Raw genomic sequence first — 15,512 nt, 5'->3', positions numbered from 1 at the left:
ATAATTTCTTATTTTATCCAATAAATCTTAGATTTAAATATGAAATTAATATATCAATCAAAATTAAATTACCTTTTTTTTAACCAATCAAATTAAAATCTTTAAATGATATTTTTTTTAATACACAAACTTAGTAGGGACATTTTTGAGAATCCTAATGTTCTTCACCCATTCTCACTTTTATATATATTATAGTTATTATTGATATATAAAAATTATTTATTGTCACGAAATAAAGGGAGTCTTAGATTTGCTATTGCTTTGCACTTTGCGGGAAAAAAAAAAGTGTTGCTATTTGGTGGATAGTTTGTTGCATAGAGGCATAGCATGTTGCTTATGGTAAATCTATGGACAATTAATTGATATTGCTGATTTTTTCCTTCAGATTTGTCAAGCACGTGTTGATTTTTCTATATTTGATTGCGACATTTATTTATTACCTTGTAAGAAATTTAATACTCCTTAATCAATATGTTGATTTTCTATATTTGGTTGCAACATTTCTTAATTACTTTTGTGAGAAATTTAGTATTATTTAATGATGTTACAAATTAAAGAGTGGTGAGAATGAGTTTCAAATCCTGACAGAAATTATCTTTATTTTGGCAGTTAGATTAAGACTTCATTGGCTTATAGGGGTACAAAAAAGGTGCCCTTGGCCATTTTAAACAAAATTTTTATTAGTAAAGTTTGACACAAAAAGAAAATTACACATCTAAATGCTAAATTTATGAAAATTCAATGATCATACATCAAATTTTATATGGATTTTGAATTTTTTTTAAACTTTATATTGAGTTATAAGAAAGGTGAAACCGAATAATATTACCATATTTTATATATACCTTATATAGTATAATATAATTTCTTATTTTATCCAGTAGAATTTAGATTTAAATAGAAAATTAATATGCCAATCAAAATTAAATGGCCTTTATCTTTTCAACCAATCAAATAAAAATCCTTAATGATATCTTTGTCAATCCATAAACTTAGTGTGGATATTTTTGGCAATCTTAATGGTTCTCCATCCATTTCCACTTTTATATATATTATAGATATTATAGATATATATAAGTTATTTATTGTCAGGAAATAATTACAATCTTAAATTTGCTATTACTTTGCATTTTTCAGAAAAAAGAGTGTCACTGTTTGATGGATATGTTGCTACATAAAGACATAACATGTTGTTTATGGTAAATACATGGACAATTAACAAATATAGCTCATTTTATCGTTCAGAGTTATCAGGTACAGGATGATTTTTCTATATTTGATTGCAACATTTATCTATTACCTTGTAAGAAATTTAATACTTTTGAATCAATACGTTGATTTTTTATATTTGGTTGCAACATTTCTCAATTACTTATGTGAGAATGAGATTACAAATTAAAGAGAGGTGAGGATGAGATGCAATCCGAACGTAAATAATCTTTGTTTTTGGCTATTATGTTTGGGACTTCATTAGCTTATTGGGTACAAAAAAGTGCCCTTGGCCTTTAGACATAATTCTTTTAGTAAAAATGTGGCAAATAGAAAATTACACAATTACAAGCTGAATTTTATGAAACTCAGTGATTATATATTAAATTTATATGAATTTTGAATTTTTTTTAAACTTTATATTGGGTTAAAAAAAAGATAAAACCGAATAATATTATTACATTTATATATACCTTATATAGTATATAATATAATTTCTTAAATTATCCAATAGACTTTAGATTAAAATAGGAAATTAATATGTTAATTAAAATTAAATTATCTTTATCTTTTACAATCAATCAAATTAAAATCCAAAATAATATCTTCATCAATTCATAAACTTAGTAGGGATATTTTTGACAATCTTAATGTTCCTCCACCCATTTCCACTTTTATATATATTATAAATATACATATAAGTTATTTATCACGAGGAAATAAATAGTCTTAGATTTTTGCTACTTTGCATTTTTCACAAAGAAGAGTATCACTGTTTAATGGATAGGTTGTTACATATAGACATAATATGTTGCTTATAGTAAATATATGGACAATTAATAGATATAACTATTTTTTTCTTAAGAGTTTTCATGTTGATTTTTCTATATTTTATTGCAATATTTATCTATTACCTTGTAAGAAATTTAATACTCCTTAATCAATATGTTGATTTTTGTATTTGGTTGTAGCAGTTCTCAATTATTTCTGTAAGAAATTTTGCATTTTTAATGAGGTTACTAATTAAAGAGGGGTGAGGGTGAGATTCAAATCTGAATGTAAAGAATTTTTGTTTTGTCTATTAGGTTAGGATGTCATTAACTTGTTAGGTACAAAAAAAGTGCTCTTAGCCATTTTAGACATAATTTTTATTAGTAAAGTTTGACTCAAATAGAAAATTACACATCTTCAGGCTGGATTTTATGAAAGTCAATGATTATATATTAAATTTTATATTTGGTTATAAGAAATGTGTAACTATTCAAAGGGAGGCAAAAATATCAAAATGGAGGCAAAAACTCATGTAAGCGCTAAATAAGATGGGTCAAGTGTTACTTGAGAAATGAGACTTCGAATCGTACATCTGCAACCTCAAATAAGTCAACAATTTCATTTTGCAATCACTTCGAAATAATGAAAACACAAAGAATCTTAGATGAATGGTACATTCGAGTTTCTAGAAATTGAGAGCGTCCGTGAGAGAGTAAGTTTTCATTTGGGGAGGAGACTAACTTCACTAAGAAGTTGTCCACATCAGCATAAGGGTGTTTTTGTCTTTTTATCTCATTTTAACAGCTAAAACAATTTAAACTGGATGGAGGGACCTTTTAATTAGACGGAGACAAATGTGAAAGATGACTTAAATATTATATAAGATGTGAGGGACTACTTAGACAATTATGGCAAATTTAAGGGACTAAAAAATTATTTTCCCATATATGGATAATTAATTGATATAACTGATTCTTTCCTTTAGAATTGTCAAGTCAGATTGATTTTTTTTATATTTGATTGGAACGTTTATCTATTACATTATAAGAAATTTAATACTCCTTGATCAATAGGTTGATTTTCTATATTAAATTAAAATTGTCAAGTATATATTAAGTTTGATGAAAATTAATGATTATATATTAAATTTTATACGCATTTTAGACATATTTATAATAACAAAATATTATTATAATTTAACAATCAAATTTTCATGATAAAATTATAATAATATTTATAATATATGTAAATGGAGTAGTTTTTGATAATCTCAATGTATCCCTACCAATTCCCACTTATATATCTATAAAAGTTATTTATTATCAACTAAAAAATGGAATTTTAGATTTCTTATTACTTTGTATTTTGCGGGCGGAAGAGTGTCATTGTTTAATGAATAGTTTCATACATAAAGACATAACATATTGCTTATAGTAAATATATAGACAATTAATTGATATAGCTAATTTTTTTCATTTAGAGTTGTCAAATTCAAATTAATTCTTTTATATTTGATTGCAACGTTTATTTGTTATCTTGTAAGAAATTTAATACTCCTCAATCAATATGTTGATTTTTTATATTTGGTAGCAACAAATCACAATAACTTTTGTGAGAAATCTTGTATTCTTTAATGAGGCAACAAATTAAAGAGGGGTAAGGATGAGGTCCAAATCCGGGCATAAATGATCTTTATTTAGGCTGTTAGTGTAGGACTTTATTGGTTTGTTAGCGTACAAAAAAGTGTCCTTTAACATTTTAGACATAATTTTTATTAGTAAATTTTGATACAAAATAGAAAGTTGTCCATCTAAAGCTTGAATTTTATGAAATTCAATAATTATATATTAAATTTGATATGGATTTAAATTTTTTTTTTTAAACTTTATATTGGGTCATAAGAAATGTAGAAATGAATAGTATTATCTTATTATATATATATATATATATATATATATATATATATATATATATATATATATATATATATATAATTTCTTATTTTATCCAATAAATTTTAGATTTAAGTATGAAATTAATATATCAATCAAAATTAAATTACTTTTTTTTTAACAAATCAAATTAAAATCTTTAAATGATATTTTTGTTAATACATAAACTTAGTAGGGACAATTTTGAGAATCCTAATGTTCCCCACCCATTCTCACTTTTATATATATTATAGTTATTATTGATATATAAAAATTATTTATTGTCACAAAATAAAGGGAGTCTTAGATTTGCTATTACTTTGCACTTTGCGGGAAAAAAAAAAGTGTTGCTATTTGGTGGATAGTTTGTTATTGTCATGACCTATTTCCGCGGGCCGGACTGGCACTAGGACCTGGGTGGGCTTAAGGCCTCCGGCTCGTAGTAAGCCTATATTAATTCATCCATATTCTAAATATAATTGTGGCTTCGGACCCAACAACTTTGTTTCATAAACATATCAAAAGTGCACCTTATATAATTAACATATATACTTTATTTGTCTATTCACAACTCATTTGGAATACAATTGCGAAACTCTATAATTTACAATCTTTTACATTTACATTGTTATTTCAATCATTAACGATCTTCCATAAATATTATTTCAACTCAGTTGAATTCCATAGGACTTTTCTTTCTTCCTATTACCTGAAAAAAATAGTAGGCAGAAGTGAGCGCCAAACTCAATGAGTAGGGTTAGATAACCCTTTGACCCCACACATTTCACATATGCTACAATAAATCGTTTTAGTCCTCCGACTAGCAGTTTGTCACACAAATGGCAATACAGCAGCAACCACAAATATTATCATCTTCATATAATCACATCATGTGGAAATTAGTCAGTGGCGTCACCGAAACCCCCAATAAGCCGTCCTCCCACATGGCCATCCTCTCATAACATGTACACCAGGGAGCCGATCCCCCATACATGGCCGACCAGTCTAATCCTCACTTGACCAGCCCTCTCATTTTTTTTCCAGTCTCTCTTTTCTTTTCCATACCAACAGGAGGCCACCTTGTAGTTTTCCATATTATCCATATCATATCATCAGGTGCACAAGGGACGCCGATCTCCCATACGGCCAACGGTCTCGTAGACCGCTCTCACAAACCCATTGTGACCCACTTCATCCCAATTCCACACAAACAAGGCACATCAATATCACAATACAATTAATCAAGCAAATTTTTAATCACAACAATAGTGCAGCACAATATAGCAATTTAACAAATGCATGATAACATTTAGCCGTGAATGCATGAATGCAAAGATGCAGACGGATGATGCGAATTATCTAACACTACTCACAGTTCTTTATTGTCCTTTCAAGGACTATCTCTACTACTGCACGCTTCCAGCTTTTGTCTTCACATTTCGGAACTTTATAAACCTCTAAAATAAAAGAAAATTCTAAAATAAGGATTCTAATTCTAGAAATGTATTTCACATTTATTTATTAGTTTTGGTTACCAATCGCTTAGTGTTTCCTTATTTATTTATTTATTTATTCTAATTTATAACCTTTAAATAAAACTTCTAATTACTTTGTAAGTAATATTTTATAATAATAATAATAATAATAATAATAATAATAATAATAATAATAATAATAATAATGTACATATTTATTTATGTAAATCATGTAAATATTTATTTATTTATCAAATCCACTTCATACCTATATATACTCCGCATATCAAATAATTTACATTCTTCTATAATTAATTATCTGTCTATACCATAAATTATAATTCCTTCTAACAATATTTATTAAAATTTTGAAAATTAACTTACATAATTATTAGCTAGGAATTCTTATTTCAATATCAACCTTATAGTTATAATTAATATTCATGAGATATATTTAACAATATTCAATTTAATTCACTTAAATACTCAATTAAATTCATTAATTAATTAATTCGAGTTTTAAAATTTATACCGAAAGTGAGAAACTAGGTCTTAGAGTGTACCGATTGAGAATCAGACTGCGATTCCACGATCCGTGTGAAGAGAGGAAAATTTTGTCCCTTGGTGCCTCGTCGGAGGCTCGCCGGACCGCCGCCGCTGATGCCGTGCACGGTGGCCGGAAAATCGATTCTACCCAGAATTTTCCAAGAACACCACCACTCTAATCGGATTTCACTCATGATTCCATTTCCGATGTCGGTTGAGCGAGATGAGCCCTCTAATTGGACGGATCAGACTTGACAGGAGCTTTGCGATTCTATTCATGGCAGTTTTGTCATTTGAGCTCTGTTGCCGTGACTGATGGAGGAGAAACGATCGCGTTGAGAAAAGGAAGCGATCGGCACCCTCACTTCACGCTGCAACCACCGACAACGGCGTGGTTCGCCATAATGAAGAAGAAAAGCTAACGAAGAAACCAGCCCATATCGCATCAACAGAGGCCTTTTCCGCGTGAGAGGAGACCGAAAACATGACCCGTAGTACCAGGCAAGTCGACCGCCACCTCACTCTCTTCGAGTAGTGGCCGGAAACGATGAGGAAGGGGGGGGGGGCCTGCGCTCAGTGGAGAGGAAGAAGAAGAAGAGAAAAAGAAAGAAGAAGGGCAGTTCTAGAGAATTCTGGGCCATTCCGGTTCGATTCGAACTGATTTGGTCCAAATCAGCTATTCAACTTGATTTCTAATTGGTTTATGAATTTTTCACTTGATTTTCGAAAATTTCAGACGGGTTTACGGGTCTAATTAATTTATTTTAATAAATTTGATATTTAATGCCAAAAATAATTTTTAAACAGTTCAGAAAATTCTCGATTAGGAGTTGTCATACTATTCTTTGGGCTTGGGTCCAACTCGCGTATTTAACACGTGCTAAGATTATGCAATACCTGTAGTCCACACTGTCAAAAATTTCGATTGTTAATTTAATAAAAATTTAAAAGTTTCGAAAATAAAAATACGGGGTGTTTCAGTTACATAAAGGCATAACATGTTGCTTATGGTAAATCTATGGACAATTAATTGATATTGCTGATTTTTTCCTTCAGATTTGTCAAGCACGTGTTGATTTTTCTATATTTGATTGCGATGTTTCTTTATTACCATGTAAGAAATTTAATACTCCTTAATCGATATGTTGATTTTCTATATTTGGTTGCAGCATTTTTCAATTACTTTTGTGAGAAATTTAGTATTATTTAATGAGGTTACAAATTCGGACCGAAATGATCTTTATTTTGGCTGTTAGATTAGGACTTCATTGGCTTATAGGGGTACAAAAAAGGTGCTCTTGGCCATTTTAAACACAATTTTTATTAGTAAAATTTGACACAAATAGAAAATTGCACATCTAAAGGCTAAATTTATGAAAATTTAATGATCATTCATCAAATTTTATATGGATTTTGAATTTTTTTTTTAAAACTTTATATTGAGTTATAAGAAAGGTGAAACCGAATAGTATTACCATATTTTATATATACCTTATATAGTATAATATAATTTCTTATTTTATCCAGTAGAATTTAGATTTAAATAGAAAATTAATATGCCAATCAAAATTAAATTGCCTTTATCTTTTCAACCAATCAAATTAAAATTCTTAATGATATCTTTGTCAATCCATAAACTTAGTGTGGATATTTTTGGCAATCTTAATGTTTCTCCATCCATTTCCTCTTTTATATTTATTATAGATATTATAGATATATATAAGTTATTTATTGTCAGGAAATAATTAGAATTTTAAATTTTCTATTACTTTGGACTTTCCGGAAAAAAGAGTGTCATGGATGTGTTGCTACATAAAGACATAACATGTTGTTTATGGTAAATACATGGGCAATTACCAAATATAGCTTATTTTTCGTTCACAGTTATCAAGTACAGGATGATTTTTCTATATTTGATTGCAACATTAATCTATTACCTTGTAAGAAATTTAATACTTCTGAATCAATATGTTGATTTTTTATATTTGGTTGCAACATTTCTCAATTACTCATGTGAGAATGAGATTACAAATTAAAGAGAGCAGGATGAGATGCAAATCCGAACGTAAATAATCTTTGTTTTTGGCTATTATGTTTGGGACTTCATTAGCTTATTGGGTACAAAAAAGTGCCCTTGGCCTTTAGACATAATTCTTTTAGTAAAAATTTGGCAAATAGAAAATTACAAAATTGCAAGCTGAATTTTATGAAACTCAGTGATTATATATTAAATTTATATGAATTTTGAATTTTTTTTAAACTTTATATTGGGTTATAAAAAAGATAAAACCGAATAATATTATCATATTTATATATACCTTATATAGTATATAATATAATTTCTTAAATTATCCAATAGACTTTAGATTAAAATAGGAAATTAATATGCTAATTAAAATTAAATTATCTTTATCTTTTACAATCAATCAAATTAAAATCCAAAATAATATCTTCATCAATTTATAAACTTAGTAGGGATATTTTTGATAATCTCAATGTTCCTCCACCCATTTCCTCTTATATATATATATATATATATATATATATATATATATATAAGTTATTTATCACGAGGAAATAAATAGTCTTAGATTTTTACTGCTTTGCATTTTTCACAAAGAAGAAAAACACTGTTTAATGGATAGTTTGCTACATAGAGACATAATATGTTGCTTATAGTAAATATATGGACAATTAATAGATATAACTATTTTTTTTCTTAAGAGTTTTCATGTTGATTTTTCTATACTTAATTGCAATATTTATCTATTACCTTGTAAGAATTTAATACTCCTTAATCAATATGTTGATTTTTATATTTGGTTGTAGCAGTTCTCAATTATTTCTATAAGAAATTTTGTATTTTTAATGAGATTACTAATTAAAGAGGGGTGAGGGTGAGATTCAAATCCGAATGCAAAAGAATCTTTATTTTGTCTATTAGGTTAGGATGTCATTAGCTTGTCAGGTACAAAAAAAGTGCTCTTAGCCATTTTAGACATAATTTTTATTAATAAGTTTGACTCAAATAGAAGATTACATATCTACAGGCTGGATTTTATGAAAGTCAATGATTATATATTAAATTTTATATTTGGTTATAAGAGATGTGTAATTAAATAGTATTACCATATTTTTTATATATCTTATATACTATTTAATATAATTTAGATTTAAATAGAAAATTATTATGTCAATCAAAATTACCTTTGGTTTTTCAACAAATCAAATTAAAATCGTTAATAATATTTTTGTCAAACTTAGTAAAGGCATTTTTGACAATATTAATGTTGTCCACCTATTCTCACTAATATATATATATATATATATATATATATATATATATATATATATATATATATATATATATAGTCTTTTTCTTTTTCCCGATTGTATACTACAAGCGTAGATAAGTCTTCGTTTCTTAAAAGTTAGATTTAGTTTATTAATTAGGTATTTTATTTTGTTAAACTACAAGTCGTCATAAAAAATTTCCCTCGTGAAAAATTACATTTTAAATATTTAAAAATATAGAAAAATTAATTTGGCTTCCCTAAAAGCTTAAAAAAATTTTGTTTCACTTCAAAATAATTGTCCTAGCTCGGCCCTTGTTCTTAATATTCCATTTCGGCTTGTCCAAATAAGTTCATTTCCAAGTCTAACAGAGCAGGTTTTAATCATTTTCAAACCTTTTAAAGTTTTCTTAACAACTGAAATACTTAAAATTTCAAATGCAGCACCAAAATATGAATTAAACTAATTTCTAACTAGTAATTAGTAGCAAAGAGATAAGCACCTGTTTGTTTTAGTTCAAAATTCAAAAAAATTGCGAACTAAACTGAATGAAATTTTTCTGATGGACTAAAATCTGAAATCGAATAGCATATAAACCAAAAGGGTATGATTCAATTCATTTTCAATTATTTGTCGCATGTTTCAACTTTTCTTTTGGATTTAATCAAACCGACTCATATTAAAAAATTTTCTATTCTTTATTAAAATCAAAATGGAACTAATTTTTAAGATATTAAATCGAACTGAATTGAGCGTAAAAATTATACTTTACTCTTACTTGAAAAAACTTAATAAATGCTCGCAAAGACTAGAGAAATTGTTGGAAAGTATTCTTGGATTTAGGTCAAACCGATTATTGCAATGTTGAGATCAATCTTCCTTAGAAAAATAGTTTTACTATTACTAATTTTGGTCAAACCGAATTAATTAGTTTACTTATAACAATCCATGAATTTGAAATAACGGGGAATGAAAACCAGTGTGCAAGTCGACATTTCCTTATTGACTTTGTTGTAGTTGTAAAAAAGATGGTAAGATTTTCTAAGATTTGGGAAATGAAAATTTAATGCATATATTTTTATCTTAAAAAAGACATAATATATTAGAATACTCAGAATTTTATTATTTTTTTTCAATTTTATCCTAATTTCAACCTTTTATAACTTCAATTACAATTAAAAATGAAATTAAAAACAAAAAATTATTTCCATCATTTTTTTTAATCATAATGTGACTCATAAAATTTTTTTTAAAAAAAGCTTTTAAATATTCTATTAGTTTAAACAAATAATGCAACATTTAAATAACATAAATTTTTGATATTTACCAAAAAAATCTCCAAGTATGATATAAAAATTAAATTAATAAAATATAATCTTTTATTTTATATTTTTTTATTTGTTTATATTTTTAGCATGAAAAAATCCTAATTCTTCTGGTAAGTTGAGTCCAGTAGGGGTTAGAGGCGTGCTAAGGTATGACAATAGAGTAGTTAAATGTATTTTTTATCACTCAGTCGGTATTTTGAATTCGAATAAGGCGGAACTCCTTGCTTTCTTTTCAGCTATTGAGTTTTATTAGTATTCAAATATTAAGAATTTTCCTTTGATTGTGAAGTCTGATGCTAAAAATACTTTGTGCTGGATTATTCAGAACATGATGAGGGCATGGAAATGGTGGGAGAAGTTTAACAAGTTTGATAAGATTTTGTCTCAACTCAACCAGGTTCAGTTTGTTTTTGTTTCAAGAGATGACAATCATTTTGCAGATTTTTAACCAGGTTCAGTTATTATTAATTTAGTAAAAAAATAAATAAATACTTCTCAATTATTTTTAATTATACATGTCTTAAATATCGTATTTCTACATATATAAACATGTCACCTAATATAATTTGATATTCAAAGAGCATTTAAAATTTTATTTTTATTATATATAGTCAAATTATTATTAATTTAGTAAAAAACTGTTATAAAAACTGTTATTAATTTAGCAAAGCATGTGAGTTGATATCAGTTGGAATAACTGTGCAAACAGATAAACCCTTCTCTTTGTCTCCTCATATTAACAAAATAAATAAATAAATAAATAAAAGCATGCATATGTGCACATGCATGGCATCTCTCTTTTTCTGTTATTGTTCTTGAACTTGGCAGATTCCTGAGTGGATGATCATCGACTCCCACATGAATCTTACGCCTTCATCATTAGCTATGAGCAACTCATAATCGACCAATACGAAGCATCCTATCCAATTCCTCCAAAATATATATATTCTTTATTTTCTTATAACAACAAAATATTTAATTTTGCACTTTTTAATATTTTGTCAAATGAGTATTTTGTATTTTATATTTTCATTTTTCATAACAATTATCATTTTCAAATTGCCAGCTTCTGTAACTTAGGGATGCTCACAGTTTAAATTTTTATTATATATAGTCAAATTATCATTTTGAGACTATGCAAAATAATTATACAAATTTTGCAATAAAGCTTTATTCCACCAATATGCCATACCTTCCTCAAGTTCTTAACTTATAAGTCTGACATTTTTTTTAATCTTAAATCCTTAATTTTCTAGTATGCAAATTATGCTGAGACAGTTCAACCGATAGACTGTATATTCTTTAATATTCTACCTTGGCAGCAGCTGAGTTGTACTCATCTCATTTACTGACGATGTTCCATGGTTGGTGGATGAAGACTCTGCTTCAGGCTTATTCCTTTCTGTGAAAAAGCCAGGCTGCTTCGGTTTCGGCAATAAACTCTCACTGCTTAACATTACAACTGCAGATGCCATGCTTGGTCTGTCTTCTGGACGCTGTTGAACACATAAAAGACCCACTTGAATGCATCTTAACACTTCAGACATGGCTAAAGATTCTAGCTTTCTATCAACTAATTCCATTGACCTGTCTTCTATCCACAGTTTCCATGCCTGTAAAATCAAGAACAATAAAGATTAAAAATTTATTCCAATTAGTAATTGAGTGACTGTGCCAGCAAAAGTTCTTACATGTCCAAGAAGATTGTGGTTGTGTTCTTGGTGGAAGAACCCTCTGTTTTTCTTTCCACTTACTATCTCCAGTACTAATACGCCAAAGCTGAAGACGTCTGATTTCATGGAGAAAAGCCCGTCCACTGCGTACTCCGGCGACATATAACCACTGCAAAATGAAACATAGTAATGGAACTATATTTTTTGCTATCTTAAATTTGAAATTCCCAACAGGGGAGAACTGAAAATGAATAATAAGTGCAGATGTGTACTTACTATGTTCCTGCCACTCTATTTGTATTAGCCTCTGTTTGGTCTCCCCCAAATACTGTAGCCAAACCAAAGTCAGAAATTTTGGGATTCATGTCCTTATCCAATAACACATTGCTTGCTTTGAGATCTCTGTGCATAATCCTTAGTCTAGAGTCTTGATGGAGGTAAAGAAGCCCTCTGGCAATTCCTCCAATAATGTGAAAGCGCTTTTTCCAATCTAGAAAATTGCTTCTCATTTGATCTGATATATTTGTCATCTATTAGTAGAATGTTTAACTAGATTAACATAAAACAAGTTGTGAAATAGTAATTATAGACAAGAGAGAAGTTCAAACCGAAAGTGAAAAAATCTAAGCTCTTGTTCGGCATGAATTCATATATCAACATTTTTTCATCTTTCTCAATGCAACAGCCAAGAAGTTTAACAAGATTTCTGTGCTGAAGTTTTGCAATCAAAGTAACTTCATTTTTGAACTCTGTTAACCCTTTTCCAGAACTCTTTGAAAGCCTTTTCACTGCTATTTCTTGCCCATTAGTCAATGTACCCTGAAAACCATTGTTACAGAAACTGAAGATCTTTGTAGTTGCAGAGATAATATGTTATGTACCATATTTAATATTCAAATCGTTACTTTACCTTGTAGACAGGTCCAAAACCACCTTGCCCCAGTTTGTTGATACTGGAAAAATTATCTGTGGCTTTAGCTATTGTAGGCAAATCAAATATTGGCAATTCCATGTCTTCCTTTACCTCTCCATCTTCATAACCTTCATAATCACATATTGGCAAATCAAGTATTCTCAGTGGGTATATTCATGAGATAATATGGCAATAACCTAACTAGCTAATTCCTTTTCTTGAAACAGATAAATTTTTTGGTAGAAAGAAAGATTTGGACCAATGAGCCCAGACTCGATTTTACTGTATTCAGTGCTGTGAGTTTCGAGTTTGAATCCTCCCCGGAGCCAAGTTGAAAGAATTAGAGGAAAAAGAAGAGTTTTTTATGTACCTGATCGTTTTGAAGAGGACATTTTTATATAGATATCTTGACCACCTTGAGTGTAATATCTCATATCAATCAGTTCACCAAACCATAGCACGCAGCCACTGCCATCTCCAATAATGTTTGAATTTGCATATGCAGTGCAAGAACAGTTTTTTGAACACATTTCTTTACATTCTGCAAGTGTCATATTCATATCATACCAAGAATCAGATGTATCTGGTAACTTCAATCCTATATACTAATGAAAAACGTAACCCTTTTTGCAATACAATGGAGTTTTTCGAACACAGTGAGCTCCTATTTTTGGAAGATTCCAATATAAAGCCCTCTAAGCAATCACATGTATGAGAATTATCAATAATATTACATTCCATATTAGCACCACAAACTGAGTTCTTATCACATTCATCTAATGGTGCAGAATATATATTTGTCCAAGGAAGAGTTATTCTTACAAAACGCTCCAAGAAGCCCGATCGATTCATTAATAACCTGGACAATAGAGCACCTTCAACCTGATAACTATAATAGACTCCATTTTTATTCAATTCAAATTCATATGTGAAGATATTAGAATTTGATGGCAGCTGGGGAGTTCCTGTAAATCGAACGCCATTCCACGAACCAAGTCTGTAATGCTTAGAAGTTCCATTTCTCACAACAAGCTGACGAAATCCAGCAGGATCTATCCAGAATGAAAATTGGCCGTGGCCAGGATTATCTTCACTCTTCCAAGATGTTAGGAACGTCTCTTGACCAGTTAAAAAATTCCTTCCTATTTTCATTCCAGGAAGTAATGTATCACATGGAGAATCAAAACTCTGCCACAGCAAATTAGTACCATTCCTGTCTTGGACAACTAAATTTCCCGAGTCCAAAAGCTGCACAACTGGATTTTGGACATTGCTTGTTTTGTTAGATGACCAAACCGTGTTATTTTTGCTATTTAAGATGATTAGAAGGCTTTGGTTAGAGATAAGCAAAACTCCTGAGCGATCAATAAGTGGGGTTTCTCTGTTTGCTACCCAAATTACTGCATAAGCTGATGGATCTTTGTACCATATTCCTAAATAACGCTTTTTTGAATTTTCTGGTGCGAAAAATCCCAGCTCGAACTTTCCACTAGCTGAAACTAGAGTCTCACCGTCTTTGATGGATTGACCGGGATATATGGTGCCTTGGGATGAAGAAGAAGGTTGTCGTAAAAAGAGCAAGAAGAAGAAGTAGCTTGCCAAAAGCATTTTCATGGTAGTAGTTGATTTTTTTTTTTTTTTCTTGTTTGTTTTTTCTCTTTTACATGGAGAGTAGTTTTTCATGCTAAAATAGTAATGTGGTTGAACAGCTTTGTACATATATTACTATTTGTGACATCTAAACATTAGGATAAGACTCTTCTAAAAAAAAAAAAAAAACATTAGGATAAGACTTGCTTATACGGGATATATGGAACGACCGTTTTTTATTGGTTTGATATAGAGGATAATTTAATTAATTTTTTTTTCTCATTTTATTCTTATATCTACTAAACACAGTAACTATTTTAGTAACAAATTAATAGAGTGAAAATGAAAATTAGAATAACGAGGTGACATAAGGAGTAATTTAATTAAATTAAAGAGTATTTTGTTATAATTTACGAGATTTAATTGTTTCTTTAATCATTATAAAAAACATTGAACAAGAAATAAAAATAGATGAAGAAAGTATATTATATTGAATCCACCGGGTTAAATTGTAATATACTTAAGATCAGTCATTTAGACTTTGGTTAAAACTCAACAATTGAATGCAGAAAATAAGCCTAACATTTGTCAGAAATAGCTAAAATTAAACCAAATCAATTAAATTAAATCTTTTCAGTATTTTTTTTTTTTGGTTTGGTTCAATTCAGAATCGAACCTGCCAATTGGACACCCAACTAGTACAGCCCCCATCTGCGAATTGGCCAACCGAAGAGGTCATTTTCATTTTGCAATCACTTTGAAATAATGAAAACACAAAGAAT

At 29.0% G+C, this 15,512-nt stretch overlaps 2 protein-coding genes across 2 annotated transcripts; both read right to left on the bottom strand.

Moving 5' to 3' along the window:
* Positions 1 to 11,837: 11,837 nt before the first annotated feature.
* On the bottom strand, positions 11,838 to 12,935 carry LOC149494873 (G-type lectin S-receptor-like serine/threonine-protein kinase SD1-1). The gene is made up of 4 exons (XM_089724000.1): positions 12,836 to 12,935; positions 12,504 to 12,741; positions 12,246 to 12,396; positions 11,838 to 12,167 (listed from the first exon to the last, which is right to left on the bottom strand). The coding sequence occupies exons 1-4, from the start codon at positions 12,885 to 12,887 to the stop codon at positions 11,865 to 11,867; spliced, it is 744 nt and encodes a 247-aa protein (XP_089580126.1). The 5' UTR covers positions 12,888 to 12,935; the 3' UTR covers positions 11,838 to 11,864.
* Positions 12,892 to 14,754, bottom strand: LOC149494872 (G-type lectin S-receptor-like serine/threonine-protein kinase At4g27290). The gene is made up of 5 exons (XM_089724447.1): positions 14,016 to 14,754; positions 13,511 to 13,738; positions 13,138 to 13,268; positions 12,985 to 13,046; positions 12,892 to 12,895 (listed from the first exon to the last, which is right to left on the bottom strand). The coding sequence occupies exons 1-5, from the start codon at positions 14,752 to 14,754 to the stop codon at positions 12,892 to 12,894; spliced, it is 1,164 nt and encodes a 387-aa protein (XP_089580573.1).
* Between the last annotated feature and the right edge of the window lie 758 nt (positions 14,755 to 15,512).

Source organism: Jatropha curcas, chromosome 7 (genome assembly GCF_041381405.1).
Source record: "Jatropha curcas cultivar XTBG-Jc1 chromosome 7, XTBG_Jcur_1.0, whole genome shotgun sequence".
NCBI classification, from domain to species: domain Eukaryota; kingdom Viridiplantae; phylum Streptophyta; class Magnoliopsida; order Malpighiales; family Euphorbiaceae; genus Jatropha; species Jatropha curcas.
This window is presented reverse-complemented; position numbering and strand designations above follow the sequence as displayed.